General features: G+C 41.0%; 1 protein-coding gene across 3 annotated transcripts in view; it reads right to left on the reverse strand.

Annotated features, from left to right (window-relative positions):
* Positions 1-714: 714 nt before the first annotated feature.
* The window catches only part of kdm1a (lysine (K)-specific demethylase 1a), an 85,401-nt gene continuing 62,657 nt past the window's right edge, over positions 715-23,458 (reverse strand). For 2 of the 3 annotated variants that reach the window (XM_073028404.1, XM_073028403.1), the window contains 5 exons: positions 20,341-20,528; positions 19,077-19,191; positions 17,805-17,932; positions 12,123-12,269; positions 715-4,276 (listed from right to left, as the gene is read on the reverse strand). In XM_073028404.1, the coding sequence (XP_072884505.1) occupies positions 4,100-4,276; positions 12,123-12,269; positions 17,805-17,932; positions 19,077-19,191; positions 20,341-20,528 (755 nt within the window). In that variant the 3' untranslated portion in view covers positions 715-4,099. Of the gene's footprint in view, positions 4,277-12,122; positions 12,270-17,804; positions 17,933-19,076; positions 19,192-19,218; positions 20,218-20,340; positions 20,529-23,458 lie in introns of those variants that run through there. The other variant, XM_073028405.1, reaches the window with a different exon arrangement.

Consider the following 23,458-nt stretch of genomic DNA (forward strand, 5'->3'; position numbering starts at 1 on the left):
AGAACAATGATCAGGGACCTGAACCTAGATCTTGGTTGACCACCTAATGGGGATCTTACCGGTCGGCTCCTGGACAGGGTTTACTTACCTCGGCAGCTCATGGCTGTGGACTCTGCAGGTCTGATTTTTTTATGTTTGTGTGTTATTCATTCATTTTTTGCCGTTTGCACGGTTTGTTGTTTTTATTTCCCCACACATCTGACAGTCTTGTTGTTTGGGGGTTCTCTTTAAACAGGTTTTCTTTTTTAAATTGAGATGCAGCACCCGTGCTGCCCAGCAATCCCTCGATCTAATCACAGGACAATTTACAATGACCAATTAACCTACCAACCAGCACATCTTTGGACTGTGAGGGGGGAACTGGAGCACCCGGAGCAAAGCCACGTGGTCACGGGGAGAACAGAAAAACTTGTTACAGGCAGCGGTGGAAATTGAGCCCAGGTCGCTGATACTGTAAAGCGTTGTGCTAACCATGCCGATTCTAAGCTGTTTTTGTTTTGTGCCTGTCGGCCAAAAGACGAATCTCAAGGTTGTATACTGCATACATAGCTTGATAATAAATGTACTTTGAACTGTGTACCTCAATAAACAGGGCAGTGTTTTAAGCTACCAAGAGGCTTGGAATAACACGACCATGAAGGAAAACCAATAAGCTTTCATTAACCATTTCAGAACCTCGATAGAGTTAATAAAATACTTACAGAAAAGCATAAATCATACATACAACTTTTTATTTAAAATATATTTGTGGACTTACAGGTGTCGAGTTAGCACTTAGATGACAAAAGGTGCAAAATCTTCAAACAAGGCGCTTTTGAAAAAAATTAAGCGCTCTTCTTTGCAAGCCAAGTTCTCAGGTGGGCATTCAAAAATAAAGTGCCCCCCTTTCCACTGTTTAAAATGTGCAAGAAATACCAAGTTAAATTGGCATTTCTTGCAAACCTGTAAAACAGTAGGTAAGTCTAACAGATGCATTTCAATGCACCTCTGCTTAGAAACTATCATTGTAGTTTAATCAATCTACATTGTTACAACAATAAAAAGCCTAATATAATTTGCATGGACCATAGACACTAGGGTTGACAATGTTAAATGTTAGTGATTCACAGTTTGTATTAAAAAAAAACCCTCACATCTTGGATCTTGGTAGCCCGCAATAAAGGAAACTATTACAATGCTTTTTTTTTTAAAAATGACAGCTTTAGGTCCAATGTCACCTAAGATGCATTACACATATCCAAGTGTAATACAAACATATCCCTACAGGAAATTGAAAGGAAGTATGTTGCCTATACATTCACACTTTTAAAAGCAATATGCTCTACTGCAGGGGTTCCCAACCTGGGGTCTGTGGAGCCCTCAGTTAATGGTAGGGGATGGTTGGGACCCACTGCTCTACAGCCAATGAAGTACTTTCAATGTGTAGGCAGTGTTTTCCAGACCACTGCAATAAGCACAATCTGTTAAATACAAATGAAAGAAAATAGCAGTATCTAAATAATCTGTGACTACTTTTGAATAATGGATCTTATTTTTATTGATTTTTCAATTGTCTTAAAACTGCCTGGTCTTCTTCCTGGTATACAACTGGTGAATCCAGCAATCAAACGTGATTCCTATTAGGAGACACTGATCTTTTACTCAGCACCAGAAAAGCTCAGCTATTTGAAGTCTGCAGTATTGAGCAGATAACATTTAAATACCACCAGAACAGAAAGTGCTGATAAAGCTACAGCACGTTGGAGTATGACTAACAATTTGTTTCCATGTTGGATTTCAGGTCTCTGCATTCTTCCACCTTTGTATGACAGCAATCAATCTGGTAGTTCTGTCAATTAAGGTTATCGCTGCAGCTAGAACAGGAATTGCTGAGAAAACAAAATATAACTTCTTCAGCCTGGCAACTTTTCATCGCAAAGGAGCAATTTCTTTCACAGAAGAAATCTTTCACCCTTTTCTGGAAGCATAAAATAATCAGTGGAATTATTTTGAAGCACTATGGAATTATTTTTAGTATTATGGCCAGTATCTTCTTTGTTATTAACCAGTTTTTGGGTTATTGACCACATTCCTACTTGTGGCAGCTCGGTGTGTTCAAATTGACCTCTGAATTCATCACTGACCACACATGAAAAGTACTTCGTTGACTAACATTTCCGGATTGTGAAAATCAAAATCCATTTTCTAGGGAACTTACTAACAAACCTCTAAGAGAACCACAACCTAGTCATAGGGCTTCGAGTCTTGAGTGCCTCAATGACCCAGAGAACTATGTTGGCTGGAGTCATGACCTTGTGCTTTGGCTTTTGGTAGGGTCACCCATGCCAAACAGGTCAAAGGGCAGAGGCCAGACTAAGAGTGGTCCACCAGTCCTCCAGGTTCCGGGGGGGGGGGGTTTCGGCTCAGGGCCAACAACCCTGACTCATCAAAAAAGAAATTGTTACAGAAACAGCAATGAAGAATCATTCTATATCTGTGTGTGATGGTACTGACAGAGATGGAGGACCTTCACCAGTGCTGTAAACACCAGCAGTGTAACAGGCAGTAAGTTAATAATGAAGTTTTTCTGATGTTGTTCATATCCGTAAAATTAAAAAGCACCATGAAGAAGCATTCTGCAGAGGCAGATGGAGAGAGCAAACATGAAGAGCATCAAGCCACAAGCAGCGCATGGACAGAAAAGGCTGAACCAGCACAAGTTTGATCACAAGCAGCAGTGAAGCAAGTAGGCCTCCAATGAAAAGATTCAGCAAGTTCTGTACCTGCAGTGCTGTACCGAGAGTGAGATTTTCATATAGCTTATCGGCCCTTCAGACCATTGAGACAGTTGTTTCCATCAGGCATACATTTATACTAATCCTACACTAATTTATTTTTAGTCTTCCATCAATGCCTCTGACCACTCACACAATGGGCACATACAGTGGCCGATTAACGTACTGACCCCACACATTTTTTACAAGTTCATTGAATCTCGGCATCCAGGGATCCCACACGGTCAGAGGAAGAGCATGCAAACTCCACACAAAGACAGCATCCAAGGTCAGGACTACATCAGGGGCAACGGAGCAGTGAGGTGGCAGCGCTATGAATTGCCTCGCTGTTGTCAGTACATGAACTCAGGGTCCTGCTGCACTGTAGAGGTGAAAGATGGGAAAGGGGAAAACATATTCCTGGTCCATTGAGCAGCACAAAACAGAAGAACTGATAAAAATCAGCGAGTTGGACAAGTTATTTGGAGCTCCGCTCCTTGTTTCTTGGGAAATCACTGAAGAGCTACACTACTCTAGACTGTGACATGTTAACGGCGCTTTTCTGAGTTAAGTCAATTGGCCATAAGTAACAGGGCTGAGTAACACTGGATGAACAGTACGTATTTTACGTTTCAAGTAATGTTTTAGAAAAATTGGGCAAGATTGGTAATTATGACAAACAGAGATTACAGGATATCATGAACAACTCAGTGAATAATAAACCCTAGGGAAATTAGGAGACATGATAACAACTGAAATTCATTATAGCACAAATGGTCCAAAAAACCTCTTCATAAATATTATGCAGTGTAAACATTGATACAATTGGAGCAAATTTTGATATGGTGCTACCTTTCTCCATGAAGAGCCCTAGTGTTTAGAGTGACCATGCAGTAAATTAAATGCCTACTTGATGAACAGTTTTGACTATCACATCAAAGTAGTTTATTTGTGTAAATACACTCAGAAGATCCTAAAGCTCATACTAATATGGCCGGGGAAAAAAACACCAACAGTAACACAATCACTCACACAACTTGCTCTCAAAGACAAAACTTCTGATGCATTTACACAGCAGTTAATGCTACAGAATACCCAAGGCATTAGAATCGGTTGTAATTTGGTCAGAATTGCTCCAACTTCCCAAAGCACGCGGCTCCTTTTGGCTCAGTCTCGTGATCTTGGTGCCTCAAACACTTGGCAGTTATGTGGAGGAGGACAGAAGTTTGAAACCAGTGCATTAAGTCTACAGCAGGTCTACTGTAAAGCCGCAGTAGATTTTTAAAATTCCAGCTCAAATTCTAATTGGAACGACGTTCATATTATAATCCTTTCCCTTTTTGAAGTTACATGCTACTGGGTTGTTGAGTAGGCGTCGTCTGCCGAGGGAGAGTGTACATTGCACCCAGAAACTGATCAGCAATTCGACCAGCTTCCCTTAATCCACTCAATAAAGCACCGTGAACTGTAGCAGGGTAGTTGCGGATGGTATGTTCACCAGCAAAGAAGAGGCGGGGAACAGGCTGTAATGGGGAAATAAAAAGAAATTCAATCTGATCCACAAATAAGCAAGCACTATTAATATTATTAGCAATAATAGAATTGGAAATAAATAAATAAACAAACCATTAATAAATGAAGGGAGCCACAATCCTAATGAAGGATCTCAGCCTGAAATAGCAACTGTTTACTCTTTTCCATAGATGCTGCCTGACCTGCTGAGTTCCTCCAGCATTTTGTGTGTTGCTCTAGATTGCCAGCATTTGCAGACTTACTCATGTTTACTAAGAGTTTCTATTCAATGCTCATAAAACTTCTAACAGAGACTTCAAAGACATAATGTGAAGCATAATTATAATGCATAGAAACAGAGAAACTAGGAGTCTAATGGGACATTCACCCATTTGGTCCTGTTCCTCTACTTCTGTACCATTTTCCCAATCTATTCCTATACTTCCAGAGCAACACTCACAAAATGCTGGAGGAACCCAGCGGACCAGGCAGCATCTACAGAAAAGAGTGAACAGTCTATGTTTCAGGCAGAAACCCTTCTTCAATATCCATACATCTTTTGGACCCAGAATTTTATCCAGCTCCCTAAATACATTCATCAACTTGGCTTATACCATCCTGTGCAGTAGTGAATTCCACAGGTTCACTGACCTACAAGCAGTTTCTCCTCTTCCCAGTTCTAATTTGCTCACCCTGTAACCCCTCATTCTAGATACTACAGCCAAGGGAAAAATCCTCTTTACATCCAGTCTGTCTAGCCTCGTCAGACTTTTCGATGGTTCAGTTTAATCCCCTCATATTCCTCTGTAGTCAATGGAAAGCTGGTCCTCCTAATCTGGCAGTCGCATCATCTCAAGAACCAATCTTGTGAATCTATGGTGTGCTCCCTCTATGATAAGTACACCTTTTCTTGTGTAAGGTGAGTAAAACTACACGCAATGCTCCATGTCCAGCAGAGCCAAGAACGGGTGAAGAGGAGGACATTTTGTTTCTGTATCTATAGGCTCTTGCATTGGAGTCAACATCCCACTTGCCTTTGAAACTGCTTACCGTACCTCCACGCCTGATTTCAATGTTGTATAAGAACACAGAAGTCTTTGCACATCAACCTTCCCAATCTGACACTATCCAAATACCTTTTGTTGTTACATGAATTAAGTCACCGGAAAAATTACATACAACCTTCACACCTCCTGATTTGCATCCACCCTACAGACATCCATATGAATTTTAATCAGCATTGTCTGGTCTGGGATTCACTGCTTTTAGAAACATAGAAAACCTACAGCACAATACAGGCCCTTCAACCCACAATGCTGTGCCAAACATGTGCTTACTTTAGAAATTACTTAGGGTTACCCACAGCCCTCTATTTTTCTAAGCTCCAGGTATCTATCCAGGAGTCTCTTAAAAGACCCTATCGTTTCCACCTCCACCACTGTCGCCGGCAGCCCATTCCATGTACTCGCCACTCTCTGCATAAACAAAACTTACTCCTGACATCTCCTCTGTAGCTACTTTCAAGCACCTTAAAAATATCCCCTCTTGTGTTAGCCATTTCAGCCCTGGGAAAAAGCCTCTGACTATCCACATGGTCAACACCTCTCATCATCTTATACACCTCTATCAGGTCACCTGTCATCCTCCACTGCTCCAAGGAGAAAAGGTCAAGTTCACTCAACCTATTCTCATAAGGCATGCTCCCCAATCCAGACATTATCCTTTTAAATCTCCTCTGCACCCTTTCTATGGTTTCCACATCCTTCCTGTAGTGAGGTGACCAGAACTGAGCACAGTACTCCAAGTGGGTTCTGACCAGGGTCCTATATAGCTGTAACATTACCTCTTGGCTCTTGAACTCAATCCCATGGTTGATGAAGACCAATGCACCATATGCCTTCTTAACCACAGAGTCAACCTGCATAGCAGCTTTGAGTGCCCTATGGACTCGGACCCCAAGATCCCTCTGATCCTCCGCACTGCCAAGAGTCTTACCATTAATACTATATTCTGCCATCATATTTGACATACCAAAATGAACCACCTCACACTTATCTGGATTGAACTCCATCTGCCACTTCTCAGCTCAGTTTTGCATCCTATCAATGTCCTGATGTAACCTCTGATAGCCCTCCACACTATCCACATCACCCCCAACCTTTGTGTCATCAGCAAATTTACTAACCCATCCCTCCACTTCCTTATCCAGGTCATTTACAAAACCCACGAAGAGTAGGGGTCCCAGAACAGATTCCTAGGCCACTCCACTGGTCACTGACCTCCATGCAGAATATGACCCATCTACAACCACTCTTTGCCTTCTTGGGCAAGCCAGCTCTGGATCCCATGCCTCCTTACTTTCTCAATAAGCTTTGTATGGGGCACCTTATCAAATGCCTTGCTGAAATCCATATAGACTACATCTACTGCTCTTCCTTCATCAATGTGTTTAGTCATATGCTCAAAAAATTCAATCAGGCTCGTAAGGTACGACCTGCCTTTGACAAAGCCATGCTGACTATTCCTAATCATATTATGCCTCTCCAAATGTTCATATATCCTGCCTCTCAGGATCTTCTCCATCAACTTACCAACCACTGAAGTAACACTTACTGCTCTATAATTTCCTGGGCTATCTCTACCCCCTTTCTTGAATAAGGGAACAACATCTGCAATCTTCCAATTTTTTCTGGAACCTCTCCTGTCCCCATTTATGACGCAAAGATCATTGCCAGAAGCTCAGAAATCTCCTCCCTTGCCTCCCACAGTAGCCTGGGGTGCATCTTGTCTGGTGCTGGAGACTTATCTAACTTGATGCCTTCCAAAAGCTCCAGCACATCCTCTTTCTTAACGTCTATATGCTCAAGCTTTTCAATCCGCTGTAAATCATCCCTACAATCACCAAGATCCTTTTCCAAAATTTAATGAATACTGAAGCAAAGTATTCATTAAGTAGCTCTGCTATCTCCTCCGGTTCCATACACACTTTTCCACTGTCACATTTGATTGGTGCTATTCTGTCATGTCTTATCCTCTTGCTCTTCACATACTTCTAGAATGCCTTGGAGTTTTCTTTAATCCTGCTTGCCAAGGCCTTCTCATGCCCCTTCTGGCTCTCCAAATTTCATTCTTAAGCTCCTTCCTGTTAGCCTTATAATCTTCTAGATCTCCATCATTACCTCGTTTTTTGAACCTTTTGTAAACTTTTCTTTTCTTCTTGACTAGATTTTCAACAGCCTTTGTACACCATGGTTCCTGTACCCTACCATCCTTACCCAGTCTCCTTGGAACGTAACTTTGCAGAACGCCACGCAAATATCCCCTGAACATTTGCCACATTTCTGCCATGCATTTCCCACACCTGTTCCCAATTTATGCTTTCAAGTTCCTGTCTGATAGCTTCATATTTCCCCTTACTCCAATTAAACTCTTTCCTAATTTGTCTGTTCCTATCCCTCTCCAATGCCATGGTAAAGGAGATAGAATTGTGATCACTATCTCCAAAATGCTCTCCCACTGAGAGACCTGACACCTGACCAGGTTCATTTCCCAATACCAGATCAGTACCAATACAGCCTCTCCTCTTGTAGGCTTATCTACATTTTGTGTCAGGAGACCTTCCTGAACACACCTAACAAACTCCACCCATCTAAACACCTTGCTCTAGGGAGATGCCAATCAATATTTGGGAAATTGAAATCTCCCACCACAACAACCCTGTTATTATTATACCTTTGCAGAATCTGTCTCCCTATCTGCGCCTCGATGTACCTGCTACTATAGAGTGGTCTATAAAAAACACCCAGGAAAGTTATTGATCCGTTCCTGTTTCTAATTTCCACCCAGAGACTCAGTAGACAATCCCTCCATGACTTCCTCCTTTTCTGCAGCCGTGACACTATCTCTGATCAGCAGTGGCACGCCCCCACCTCTTTCGCCTCCCTCCCTCCCTGTCCTTTCTGAAACATCTAAAGGCTGGCACTCTAAGTAGCCATTCCTGCCCCTGAGCCATCCAAGTCTCTGTAATGGCCACAACATCATAGCTCCAAGTACTGATCCACGCTCTAAGCTCATCTGCTTTGTTCATGATGCTTCTTGCGTTAAAATAGACACATCTCAAACCATTGGTCTGAGCATATCCCTTCTCTATCACCTGCCTTTCTTCCCTCTCACTGTCTCCGTTTTCTTTATTTGTGAGCCAACCACCCCTACCACCATCTCTTCAGTTCAGTTCCCACCCCCAACAATTCTAGTTTAATTTCTCCCCAATAGCCTTAGCAAATCTCCCTGCCAGAATATTGGTTCCTCTCAGCTTCAAATGCAACCTGTCCTTTTTGTACAGGTCACGTCTGTCCCAAAAGAGGCCCCAATGATCCGGAAATCTGAATCCCTGCCCCCCCCCCCTCCGATCCCTCAGCCAAGCATTTATCCTCCACCTCACTCTATTCTTATATTCACAGTCGTGTGGCACAGGCAGTAATCCCGAGATTACTAGCTTTCAGGTCATGCTTCTCAGCTTCTTTCCCAACTCCCTGTAGTCTGTTTCCAGGACCTCCCCCCTTTTCCTACCTATGTCATTGGTACCAATATGTACCACAACCTCTGGCTGTTCACCTTCCCACTTCAGGACATCATGGACGGAATGAGAAACATCCCGGACCCTGGCACCTGGGAGGCAAACTACCATTCATGTTTCTTTCCTGCATCCACAGAATTGCCTCTATGATCCCCTAACTATGACCACCCTATTACTGCTGCCTTCTTCCTTTCCCTACCCTTCTGAGCCACAGGGCCAGACTCTGTGCCAGAGGCGCGGCCACTGTTGCTTCCCCCAGGTAGGTTGTCCCCCCCCAACAGTACTCAAAACAGGAGTACTTATTGTTAAGGGGGACAGCCACAGGGGTACTCTTGCCCTTCCCTCTCCTGTTACCCACTTATCTGTCTCCTGAGTTCCCGGTGTGACTACTTGCCTATAGCTCCTCTCTATCATCTCCTCACTTTCCCTGACCAGACAAAGGTCATCGAGCTGCATCTTCAGTTCCCTCACCCGGTCCTTAAGGAGCTGCAGCTCGACGCACCTGGCACAAATGTGGCCGTCCGGGAGGCTGAGAGTCTCCCAGACCTCCCACATCTGACACCCAGTACAAAACACCGGCCTCACAGACACACTTCCTGGTTCTACTCCTCACAGGTAATTTACCTCATCTTGACCCGTTATCGTCGAAGCCTGAATGAGCCAAAGACCTACCACTCTGCCTCAAATCACCCCGTCAATAACTGCTCCACTAGGCAGTGTCTCCCTTTTATGCCTGAACCTTCCCTGCTATCTAACTCACGATTGGTGCTCCAGTTATAGTCCACATACAATGGACAAACGCTCTCGAAGCTCCCATTTTAAATGACTGCCGCCGGCCTGCGAGAAATCCCTCTTGGTAAAGCTCTGTTGACACCACTGATAGGCCACATACCCACTGTTCAGAGTTGCACTCCAAATTAAATCCACAATACATATCCAGATGTGAAGACTGGTAGTCACCAAGTCAATTGCTAAATGTATATGTCCTAAACCCCAAAATCACCCTAACATCTTTCAAAACAATAAATAAATAATTGAAAAAGCAGTTTTCTCAAGATCATGGGGATGGAAGAGGATGCTAGCAAAATGCAGATCTTTTATAGAACTGACACAGGTATCGTAGATAAACACTCCCCCTTCCAGAATGAATGATTCCACGTCTAAGGTTAAGTCCACAAAGGCATTCGTGATGAAGTAATTCAAGTACTCAATGTCACAAGCCTGGACACCCGCACAGTGTGACTGCAAATTCTTGACAAAATCTATTTCCATCTCCATGCTGCTTTCTTTTCAGACGTCTCATCCTTTTAATCAGTATTCAGTTGCTCATCAGTGTTCTGTTTCTCAAAGTGAAAGAAGTAGGTCACATACTGTCTCTCACAGCTCGTCTCAAACCACCCTCATGCCGCCACAAGGCAAGCTGCTTTCCTGCTCCCCCAGAGTCCACGCTACAGGGGCTGATTGCACACTGCAGCTCATCACAATCTGAACAGGACTTTCACAACACATTAAGCTCACACATTTCGTGGCAACTCAACTATGTAACAACAGTAGCCGGCGAAACACTTCCCACTTCAGGAAATGAGTTTGTATTTTCTGCCTTACAGCAGATTCTGTTTTTCTTAGATAGGCCATCAAGCCCTGGTGCAGTCAAATTAACTTCAGGAAATTGGGGACATTGTATGCGTAGAGGATTCTAACTGGCTGCATCATGGTCTGGTATGGCAGAGCTGGGGGGGTGGGGGTTACTGCACAGGAACAAAGTGAGCAGCAGAGAGTTGTAAAATTAGTCAGCTCCATCATGTGCAATTGCCTCTGTAGTATCCAAGACACCATTAAGGAGCAGCACCTCAAAAAGGAGGCTTCTATCATTAAGGATCCCCATCACCGAGGACATGCCCTACTCTCATTGCTACCATTAGATGGAAGTGCAGAAGCCTAAAGGCTCACAGTCAACGATTCAGGAACAACTTCTTCCCCTCTGTCATCTGATTTCTGAATGGACATTGAATCCATAAACATTACCTCACTACTTTTTATTTCTAGTTTTTGTAGTGCTTATTTAACTATTGATATATACTTACTGTAATTCACTGTTTTTTCTCTATTAAGTATTGCATTGTACTGCTGCCACAAAGTTAACAAATTTCACAACATATGCCAGTGATATTAAACCTGATTCTGATTCTATTTTACATTCGGATTCTGTTGCTACTGGAACAAAAACACTTTAATGTCAGGTATACAACCCAGGTAAATTTTTTTTATATATGTAGAAATACAGCACTGTAACTGGCCCTTCTTGCCCAATGAGCCTGCACCGCTCAATTACATGCGTACAACCAATTAACCTAACTTGTACGCCTTTGGGATGTGGGAATGCCCAGAGTCAGAACACACACAACCACAGGGAGAATGTATAAACTCCTTACAGACAGCGGTGGGAATTTAACCCAGGTTGCTGGGGCTACTTAGCAGTGCCAAACTTGCTCTACCCTCAGTGCTGGCTGACCAAGTACCCTCCAAAGTTTCTGGAAAGATATGGTTCGACTGCATCACCGGCTGCTTTTAGCTTAATTGGAAGAACTGGGCTACCCCTGTGCCTCACTGATTGCAATTACCAATATTCTATGATCAGCAAGTCTCAAGGAAACTTAGCAATAAATAAGCGTAGAATGGAATGGACGAAAAGGATTATCAACAGGGTTGAAAGAGTACAGAGAAAATTTACAAGGATGTTGCCGGGTCTTGAGGACCTGACCTATAAAGGGAAGACCGAAAATGTTAGGACTGTATCCTTTGGAATGTAGAAGATTGAGATGAGATTTGATTGAGGTATACAAAATTGTGAGGGGTATAGAAAAGGTACATGCAAGCACGATATTTCCACTGAGGTTGGGTGGGACTACAACCAAAGGTCATGGGTTAAGGGTGAAAGGTAAGAAGTTTAATGTTTCCGTGAGGGGAAACCTCTTCACTCAGAAGGTCATGAGAGTGTAGAATGAGTCGCCAGCACAAGTGGTGTATGCAAGCTCGATTTCAACTTTTAAGAGAAGTTTGATTAGGTACGTGGATGGTAGGGGTATGGAGGACTATGGTTATGGTGCAGGTTGATGGGAGTAGACAGTATAAGTGATTCTGGCACAGACTAGATGGACCGAAGGGCCTGTTTCTGTGCTGTACTTCTCTATGATTCTATAACAGGAATCAAAAGGCAAGTTTCCTCTTGAAGTAATTGAATCGGCATAAAACAGGTGAAGTCTCAATGATCATATTTTTACCTGAGGAGCACCAGGGATGCTGGGACCCGGGGTCACTGGTTGTGCCATCAGGTCATAGTCATTCCCAGAGGAGCCAGCAGCCACATAGGAGTAGGAACCACGTGCCCAAGGGTCTGCTCGCCAGCGAGTAACTACAGTTTCCTTAGGCTGCGGGGATAAAAATATACACAAAAGGAGAAAAAGAACATCAATAAAAAGCTAACTAACTATCTTCCTCCCTCAGAAAGATGGCTTATTCAGTAAATGTGTATTTCAGCCATTCTTAACCAAAGCACAAGTATTATGGCCATAATAGGAGCAGAATTAGGCCATTTGGCCCATCGAGTCTGCTCCACCATTTCATCACGGATGATCTATTTTCCCTCTGTCCCAATCTTCTGCCTTCTCCCCATATCCCTTCAAGCCCTGACTAATCAAGAATCTGTCAATCTCTGGCTTAAATACACCCAATGACTTGGCCTCCACAGCTGCCTGTGGCCAACAAATTCCAGAAAGAAATTCCTCCTCATTGTTCTAAAATGACACCCTTCTATTTGGAGGCTGTGTTCTCTGGCCTTAGACCATAGGAAATATTCTCTCCACATCCACTCTATTGAGGCCTTTCAACATTCAATAGGTTTCAATGAGGTCACCCCTCATTCTTCTGAATTGCAGTAAATACAGGCCCAGAGCCAGCAAACGCTCCTCATATGACAAGCCTTTCAAACCCAGAATAGCTTTCATGAACTTCCTTTGAACCCTCTCCAAAGTCAGCACATCATTTCTAAGAAACTCTATCCACCTGCAAGTCAGGTGGGTCTCATTTAGACCAATATCCATTCTTAATGTAGATTATAGGTTATTTACCTCCATCATGGCCAAACGATTAGAGGAGTTTCTACACATACTGATACGTAATGATCAGACAGGTTTTATACAACAACGCCAGACTCAAGACAATATACGAAGGGCACTTCACATTATGGATCATATACAAAAAAATAAAATCGAAGCAATAGTGATAAGCGTGGACGCTGAAAAAGCATTTGATTCGGTTAGTTGGAATTTTCTTTACAGAGTTTTACATAGATTTGGTTTCCAAGACACAATTATTAAAACAATACAGACACTATATGACAATCCTACTGCTAGGATTAAAATCAATGGATATTTATCAAATAGTCTTACCCTAGAAAGGGGCACGAGACAGAGTTGTGCATGGTCACCACTACTCTTCGCGTTATATCTGGAACCATTAGCTCAATACATCAGACAAAATGAAGATATCAGGGGAATTACTATTAAAGGGACAGAGCATAAATTGGCTTGTATGTGGATGACATTTTGATCTATCTAGGGCAACCAACATACTCTTTACCTAATTTGATGCAATCCTTTGAACAATATGGTCAATTATCAGGATACAAGATCAACATAGATAAAACCCAATTACTTTCATATTACTATAGCCCACCAAGAGAAATTGAAAGTCGATACCCCTGGGCATGGCACACAGAGTCTTTCAAATATTTGGACATCATTATGCCAAAAGATTTGGCAAAATTATCAGAATGTAATTATCAGCCTCTATATAAAAAAAATTAAGGAAGATGTGGCAAGATGGAGCCTGATTCCTTTTTTCAGTCTCAGTTCAAGGATTGAGTCTATTAAAATGAATATACTGCCCAGACTGTTATATCTCTTTCAGACCCTACCAATAGAGATTAATCACAAATCAATTCAATGAATGGAACAAGATGCTATCAAGGTATATTTGGCAGGGTAAAAGGCCTAGAGTTCATCTCAAAACTTTGAAATTAGCAAAGGAAAAGGGGGGATGGGGCTTGCCTTCTCTTAGAGATTATTATTTTGTAGCACAGTTGAGAGCTGTGATATGTTGGTGTAACCCATCATGTGACGCTCAATGGAAAAACATTGAGGAGCGGGTACTTCCCATCCCCATACAAGCCATTTTGGCTGATAACAACCTGCAAAGGTACATAAATACTATTGATAACCCATGGGTGAACTTGACTCTTAAAATATGGAAAACCACTATAAAAGAATATAATCTAGAGGGAGATATTGCAATTCTTACACCAAATAAATTGGATGCTAGATTTAAGGACTGGACAGCTAAAGGAATAACAGTTCTTTGCAACATAATGAAAGAAGGAACGCTGTTCAGTTTTGAAATGCTTAAAGAGAAACACTTATTAGAAAAACAAGATTTTTTATCAGTATTTACAGATTCGGCAATATGTTAAGACGTTTAAAAATGTAACCAAGGCAAGTACATGCTTGATAGAGCTCTTTAGAAAAGCATATAATTCAGATAATGGTAGTGGAATCATTTCAAGCATGTATAAGGGGTTGTCAAATCTTAAAACACATTCGACTTCATACATTAAAATAAAATGGGAGAAGGAAGGAGGGATAATTATATCTGAGGAAGAATGGACAACAATATGGAGATATCAATGGAAGTGTACCAATTCACAGAAATGGAGGGAGTTTGGATGGAAAAACTTGATAGGATATTTTATTACACCCTCTCAGAAATCCCATTATGATAGTAACCTCCCTGTTTGCTGAAGAAATTGTGGAAATCAAAATGCAAATCATTATCATATTTTTTGGGACTGCCCTGTTATCAAAAACTATTGGAGAGGGATACACAATGCCCTACAAGACATCTTTAATTGTGAAATACCCTTGGAGAGTAAGACCATATATTTTGGATATATACCTCAAGAATGGTTGAAAAGAGATAAATATTTAATGAATATACTGTTGGTGGCTGGTAAAAAGACTCTTACTAGGAAATGGTTATCACAGGAGAGCCCAACTTTAAATACATAGATGGAAATTACAATGGACATTTACAAAATGGAGAAGATAACAGCATCTGTTAATCATAAGCTGGAACAATTTGATTCATACTGGGAAAAATGGTTTAACTACATAATGCCTCATAGGCCTGATTTTATTCTCACAAATCAATGAATCTGTTGTAAAAAAAAAGATCACTCCCTACTTGTACATAGTTCTTTCCTTTTGCTTGTTTTCTCTTTCCACTCTTTTCTATAAGTGTATACCTCAGATAAATACTTTGCGGAGATTTGTGATATATATGATTATATGATGTATATGTACAATGTCTGAAATACATCTTATGGAAATGTTTGTTTGATGAACTTCAATAAAAAAATAAATTACAAAAAAGTCAGGTGGTTTTATAAGCTGAAACACAGATTAGAAGCGTATTATTGATAGGCTTTTCATGTGTTGAACAGCACTGAGTAGGGATGGGGTAGGGGTGCGGAAGTCTTAAAACATTAGTGAAGAAGTACAAGAAGTGGAGGCGCTCATGGCCCAGGGACGCAAGAATTGGAATTGGCTTATTATTGTCACAACTCATACATACTCTTTGTATAGATTGTGCATACTCTTTATGCAGATCAATCATTAGACACTGAAATGCAATACACTGCGACAGGATTAAGACCGGGGTCAGGAAAACAAGCCATGTGGAATGGCAGGGTATTTGTTAAGATCAATTGATAGCATAGTCTGCTCCGCATCAAAGGATTAGCTCCTGAAGCTCGTTCTTACCACTTTTGATGTAAAAAATATCCATCTTGTACATCTCATTTAAACTCCTCCCACCTTAAAGTTCAAAACTCAATATAAATTTATTATCAAGGCACATACAATATACAGTTACAAGAAAAAGTTTGCGAACCCTTTACCTGGTTTTCTGCATTAATTACTCATAAAATGTGGTCTGATCTTCATTCAAGTCACAATAATAGATAAACACAATCTGCCTAAAACTAATAACACACAGACAATTGTACTTCTTGTCAATGCTGAGTACACCATTTAAACAATCAGTCTACGTTCAAAAAAAGTATGTGAACCTCTGGGGTAATGCCTTCTACAAAAGCTATTTGGAGTCAGGTGTTCCACTCAATGAGATGAGATTGGAGGTGTTGGTTGTAGAGGTGCCCTGCCTGATAAAAAAGACACACAAAATCAGGTTACTGACAGAGCCTGTTCTTCTTCAGAAAGATTTGTTTGTGTACCATGCCTCAATCAAAACAACTTGCGGATCTTAAAAGAAGAACTGTAGAGATGCATGAAGCTGGAAAAGGCTACAAAGGCATTTCTAAATACCTGAGTGTTCATCAGTCCACAGTAAGAGAAATTGTCTCCAAATGGAGGAAATTCAGTACTGTTGCTACTCTTCCTAGGAGTGGGCATCCTGCAAAGATCACAAGAGCACAACATGCAACGCTAAAGGCAGTGAGAAAGAATCCAAGGTTAACTGCAAGATACCTGCAGAAATCTCTAGAACTTGAAGTCTCTATTCATGTGCCCATTGTAAGACAAACACTGAACAAGAATGGTGTTCATGGAGGAAACCACTGCTCTCCATAAAAATACTGCTGCACCTCTCAAGTTTGCAAAAGACCACCTGAATGTTCCACAATGCTTCTGGGACAATGTTCTGTGGACAGATGAGACAAAAGCTGAACCTTCTGGCAGGAATGCACACCACTATGTTTGGAGGGAAAAGGACACTGCACACCAACACCAAAACCTCACCCCAACTGTGAAGCATGGTGGAAGGAGCATCATGGTTTGGGCTGCTTTGCTGCCTCAGGGCCTGGACAGCTTGCAGTCGTTGAGAGAATAATGAATTCAAAATTGTGTCGACATTTTACAGGAGAATGTCAGGGTAGCGGTCCATCACCTGAAGCTTAATAGAAGTTGGATGATGCAACAAGACAATGATCGGAAACACAAGAGTAAATCAACAACAGAATGGTTCAAAAAGAAGAAAATTTGTGTTTTGGAATGGCCAAGTTAGTGTCTAGACCTTAACCTAATTGAGATACTGTGTCATGACCTGAAGAGGGCTGTTCATGCATGGTATCCCAGACATACTGATGAACTGAAACAGGTTTGTATGAAATAATGGTCTAAAATTCCTCCTCACCATTGTGCAAGTCTGATCAACAGCTACAGGAAACGTTTGGTGGAGGTTATTGCTGCTGAAGGAGGTTCTACAAGTTATTAAATACAAGTATTCATATACTTTTTTCCAGCTTGGACTGTGAATGATTTAACAATAAAGACATGAAAAGTACAATTGTTTGTGTGCTATTAGTTTGTCTATAATTGTGACTTAGAAGACCAGACCACATTTTATGAGTAATTAATGCAGAAAACCAGGTAATTGCAAAGGGTTCACCAACTTCTTGCAACTGTATATATACAACCCTGAGATTCATTTTCTTACGTGCATTCTCAATAAATCTATAGAATGGTAACATTATAGAATCAATGAAAGACTTGAAAGACTACCCAACTAGGACATTCAACCAGCCTGCAGAAGACAACAAACTGTGCAAAACAAAGAATTAATAATAATAAATAAATAGCAATAAATATCAAGAACATGAGATGAAGGGTCCTTGAAAGTGAGTCCATTGGCTGTGGGAACATTTCAATGATGGGGCAGTTGTTCAATTTAAAAATGAAAAACAAAAATTCTTTAGGGATGCTTAACAAGACAATAAAGAGACAATAAGCTAAAGAGTTCATTGAGATATTAAAATCATCAAATACCATTACCACCCTTCCATTCTTCATTAGAAGACACACAGATGAAGACACGGGAACTTAAACTCGCACCTGTGGTACCGCACTGCTGCCAAATATCCCTTTCAGGATGGCTAGACATCGGCCGACAATGACATCATCGCTAATGTTCTCCATGATTCCGGCAGCTTCTCCAGCGACCAGGGCTAACAGGATAGGGGCTGGTAACAGATAAAGTCAGTAATGAGAGGAATTGCAAACACATTTTCTCATAGTAATCCTGACATTTGTGATTTTACTGCACAGAGGAACAGCTGTAGACTTGTTCTTGTGGAAATCTGGCTCCAGGACAACATCCCATGCACCATCAATCTATATGCTATAACACTCAGAGACCTGGCTTATATTATATATATATATATTTTTTTGTAACTACACGTTTTTCTGCAGTAATTACACGTTGGGTGGTGAGGTGGAGATACATCTCTACCAAAGGAGGTGTCAGGCGCTCCTCTCTCCACTAGCCTGCAGGTCACTCTTGGGCAAGGTGTAGCACCTGCTTAGCCCCCGATCAGGGTCACGTGAAGCCATGGGAGCAGGTGGTGAATGGTCGTACGAGCAGGGGGTGTTTATCACAAGTCCTGGTTATGCGACCACTGACGCCAGGCAGACCATCTCTGAAGAGTATTGATAATGGCTGGGGTCACTCGTCTTGTGAAGACACGGTCCAGAAGGTGGCAATGGCAAACCACTTCTGTAGAAAAATCTGCCAAGAGCAGTCATGGTCACCATGATCACATAATTCATGCAACGACGCATATAATAGCGATGATGAATTATGTGCGTTACATACAGTATGTGCAACTGTTGGCACCGTGTCTTGCACCCTGGCCCCAGAGGAATGTTGTTTTGATTGGCTGTAGTCATGTATTTGGTTGAATAATAATTAAACTTGAACTTGAATGTGAGAGGTAAAGCAAATTCTGTCATGTTTAGTATGGCAGCAAAGCTTTAATGACATTCTGATAAATTTCTAGGTCAGTCCATGAAAACTTCATACTCCAATAATCATCAACCAAATGATGTTAAAACTTTTATCAGCTCCTGTAAATGCCTATAGTTTAAGTTGATTGCAGCTTATGGCTACCATTAACCATGAAAAATCATTTAAATTTTATAAAGATTAAAATTAAGTCCATAATTTTCATGATTAGTTGAAGCTGTTCATTCCATAAAGAAAGCAATTTTCAAAGTAAAAATAAATTAGTGTTATTATCAAGAGTTACATCACATCTTATTATTCTTTCTTCCTTATTAAAGCATGATTTCTTTAGTGCATGTATTTAATTTCTGGGGCACAACTACCTTTATAGAGATTCCAGAAAAGGAATAATTCTCCTCTACTGGCAGTAGTGCTTCCAACATGGCCAAACAGATTTACACTGGGGTCCCAGAACACACGATCAAAACACAATACAACCTGCCAGAGAACACAAGAGAGAATATTCAGAAATATCAAATTATTAAAACTTTTAGAAGAAGAGCTTCTGCCTGTGACGTCGACTATCTACTCGTTTCCATGGATGCTGCCTGAGTACCTCCAGCATTTTGTACGTATTGCTTTGGATTTCCAGCATCTACGGACTTTGTGTTATTAGAAGTTTGCTTGAATCAATTCTGGGATATGAGCAGTTACCCATACAATGCTAGAGTAGCCAGATTTGGTGCAAGGGTCTGCATATATCATCATTGGCTGGAATGATGCATTTTCGGCGCCACCATAGCATGGAAGTTCGCACAAAACTATTACAGTCCGGGTCTTTGGACTCTGGAGTTCAATTCTGCCGCCATATATATGGAGCTTGTACATTTTTCCACGTTTCCTCCTGTTGGTCTGGTTTCCATCCACAGTCCAAAGACGTGCTGGTTAGTAGTACTGGATTTCCACTTAATTTCTGATCCTTACGGTTCTTTCAGGTGTCAAAAATGGCGAGCAATCTTAATTTGAAGATTTCAGTTTATTTCAGAGTACAAACATACAAATACTAAGCAAATTAAATAAACAACTAAGAAACGATGCTAAAAGGGGAATTAATGTTAAGGGGTGTAAGACAAAGTTATAAAAATAAAAGATGCTGCTTCTGAAAAATCTATCACTTCTATTGGCAAGATAAAGAAAATTTCTAGTGATAAATTACTTAAAAGGCTACATAATTAAAATGATTACATCACATGGTCAATGTGCTAATACTTAGCCAATGAAAAAATGAGAAAGGTGGTAAACCATTAGTTTAACTGCTATACCGCTTTCTGCCAGTGAGTGTAAAAAACACAAGTTTCTTAAGAAGTACATATCTTATAAAAAGCATTGTTTAAAAAAAACAGTGGCTTCCAACAGTAGGTTAACTGGTTACTGTAAATGGTCATGTGGTTTGGGTAGTGTTGAATAGGTGACTGCTGGGTGGCACAGCGCGTTGGGTGTAAGCACCCGGTCTGCGCTGCATTTCTGAAAAAATAAATATCCACTGATAAACAAAACTTAATCATCAAAATATAAGTTAATAAACAGTAACACTTCAATAATGCAATCACAAGCAGTCAAAGGCAGCCAAGCTTTCTGTTCTCTTACCTTGTTGAGGTTTCCAAAGCCCATACGCTGGATAGCAGAAGTTTTCCACTCGGGAAGGGGCGGTACAAACTGAACTGCTGGTGGCTGCTGTTTCAACACGCCCAGGGGGAGAGTACATAAAACTGCATCACACTTGTAAATGAATGTCTGGCTATTCGAACGAGTATTCTGAGCAATGACTTCACATCCTGTAAAATATTTATGCAAACGTAACACTATATAATTCTAAAGAACACTGGCGTACTGCTATAAAATAGAAATTAGTCCCGGCGAAGTTATTTGGGCAGATGTGGAATAAATTTGCCAAAAACAATAAGGTAATTTCTTTCACGCCTATGCAGCAAACCAGCAAATATTCCACCGCACATTCCAAGCAGTGATGATATCACACTAACTGTCCTGGTGTACTTTCCTTCAAGCCTTAGCTGAAGTCCCATTGGCTTCCTATGAATAATATGCTTTAATTATAGAACAGAGCCTGAAGAGTTGATTTAGGGGGAAGCAAACTTTGCACCTGCAGTTAATTAGATTAGTTTAATGTTACTTATTTAACACGAAAGAAATACAAGAATCGGTTTAGAGACCAAAATTATAATCCCCGCCTCAGTGGCTTCTCTTCCAAAAGCCAATTTAAAAAATTCACCATCTAAACCAACTGCATCCATCACAACTGCAGTCTAGTGAAGCTGGTCTTTGGGTGTGCAGAAATATATAAAATTATTTGTTGAACGAAGCACTGAGATTTAAATAAGAATAATCTTCAATGCAATGGAAGATGAAACTGCAGAATACTAATGAACTGTGATGGAATAAAGAGGCTGTTAATTGACACAGAAAGTATTCCATTTCCATAATTTACCTTTGCTATTCTGACAGCTGACCCTTTCAAAGTTGTAGCAGCTAAAAACAGCAACATCTGATACAACTCCACTTCAAAAGGTAAATCAAGTTATCGGTCCACTACTCAACTAGCAATACCCATTACAAACAAGTCAAGTCACTTTTATTGTCATTTCGACCATAACTGCTGGTACAGTACATAGTAAAAATGAGACAGTTTTTTCAGGACCATGGTGTTACATGACACAGTACAAAAACTAGACTGAACTATGTAAAAAAAAACACAGAAAAAAAACTAGACTACAGACCTACCCAGGACTGCATAAAGTGCACAAAACAGTTGGGTATTAAGAAAAAGATTTGCAAATAACCTTAAAAACCAGGAAGTCTGTGCACAGATTTACTTTTGAGGATGCCCCTTTAATTCTCCTTTGACAATTTTTTCTGACAAAAGGAATAATACAGGTATGTATGTATATACATGGTTATTCACTTCTTTTGTGTGCCGAAGAAAACTTGTGAATTGATCCTTCCTCAATGAACTCATCAAGAATGCAAACTGCTTTAAATACTGCATAAAACTGCTAAACTATGATGGGTTTATATAAAACTTGTGCCTGGACTTCATTCTGATTAATTACTTCAAAAGCTTGATTGCAGACTAATATACACGACCTGTCATGGTTTTAACTGACCTTTGGACAGGAAGATCAGGTACCTCAGACATAATCCATACCATATCATTATTCAGACTACAGTGAAATATCCAAATGCTGCATCATTATAAAGTTACATTTTGGGTTTAGTTACAGATAAGCTTACTAACAGAAAGAGCAATTGCGCTGAGCATGAGAAAAAAAACTCAATCATCTGCAATTATTGGGAGCGCTTACAAAAGGAGCACTCTACTAAATGGTACAGCCGCAGTATTACAGTAGACTTGGCATCCATTGGGGGTCAAATGCACTTCTTGAAATGAAGTACTCAATGGGATTATGTAGCTTTTATGTACCCCAGTAAAACTTCCATGCTGCCCAACCTTCCACACAAGCAGCCTTCCATTTCCTTCAGTGAAGCATCCACTTCACTTCAGTTTGGCTCTTTACCATCTGACAAAGTAAATATTTCAAGAAAATAAGAAAGAAATAAACTATACATAGCCCCTCACTCCTACAACATTCACATCATGCACAATGTTGTCCCTCCCATTACTCTGATTCTCTCTGGATCTAGATATCTCTGCAATAAATGTTCTTCACAACTGAATATGCACAGTCCAGCTTGAAGCCACAAATTCCAAGAGTTACCACATGAGAGGGAAAAATAATCCTCACATTCCTCACTAACCAAGCCCTGAGCCTGGGACTACTTCCTTCAGCTTTACAATTATCGGTTACAGGAAATTGTTTCTTGGCATCTCTTTCATCTCGTCCCAGTCAGACATACAGTTCGTTCATTTGTTATGCTCCATGTTGTATGACATGGGTGATTATGGTCTTTCCATGACCATGATTATTCTTGGCAAATTTTCCTACAGAAATGGTTTGCCATTGCCTTCTTCTGGGCAGTGTCTTTACAAGACAGGTGACCCCAGATATTATCAATACACTTCAGAGATTGCCTGCCTGGTGTCAGTGGTCGCATAACCAGGACTTGTGATGTGCACCAGCTGCTCATACGACCATCCACCACCTGCTCCCATGAATTCATATCAGCCTCTGATCCGGTGGGGGGGGGAGCTAAGCAGGTGACACACTTTGCCCAAGAGTGTCCTTGCAGGCTAGCGGAGGGAAGGAGCACCTCACACCTCCTATGACAGAAACATTTCTCCACCCCACCACCCATACAGTACACTTCAATAAAATCACTTATCCTCTAACTTCAAGTACAAGTTAATCTCACTCCTTTTCTTCTTACTGATTCCTGGAATGAGGGACATGTGCAGACCACGGAATTGAACCTACAGTAACTTCAAGGCAAGAATCACTGTAAATCATCCATGGAAAGGTGGATAACTGCTAAAATTACCTCCTAGATGTTCACTGGATGAACTGATGAAGGGTTCCTGACCTCAGAAGTCTATCTCTTTCTTTTTCCACATAATGTTTGCAAGAAACACTTAACAGGGAAGAGAACATTTATTTAAACTACTCTAGTACATCACCACCAAAGGAGGAGTAAGGCATTCCTTCCCTCCACTAGTCTGCAGGTCACCCTTGGGCAAGGAGTAGCACAGCTTAGACCTCTATCAGGGTCACATGAAGCCATGGAGCAGGTG

This window comes from Hemitrygon akajei, chromosome 24, assembly GCF_048418815.1.
Source record: "Hemitrygon akajei chromosome 24, sHemAka1.3, whole genome shotgun sequence".
Classification (NCBI taxonomy): Eukaryota; Metazoa; Chordata; class Chondrichthyes; order Myliobatiformes; family Dasyatidae; genus Hemitrygon; species Hemitrygon akajei.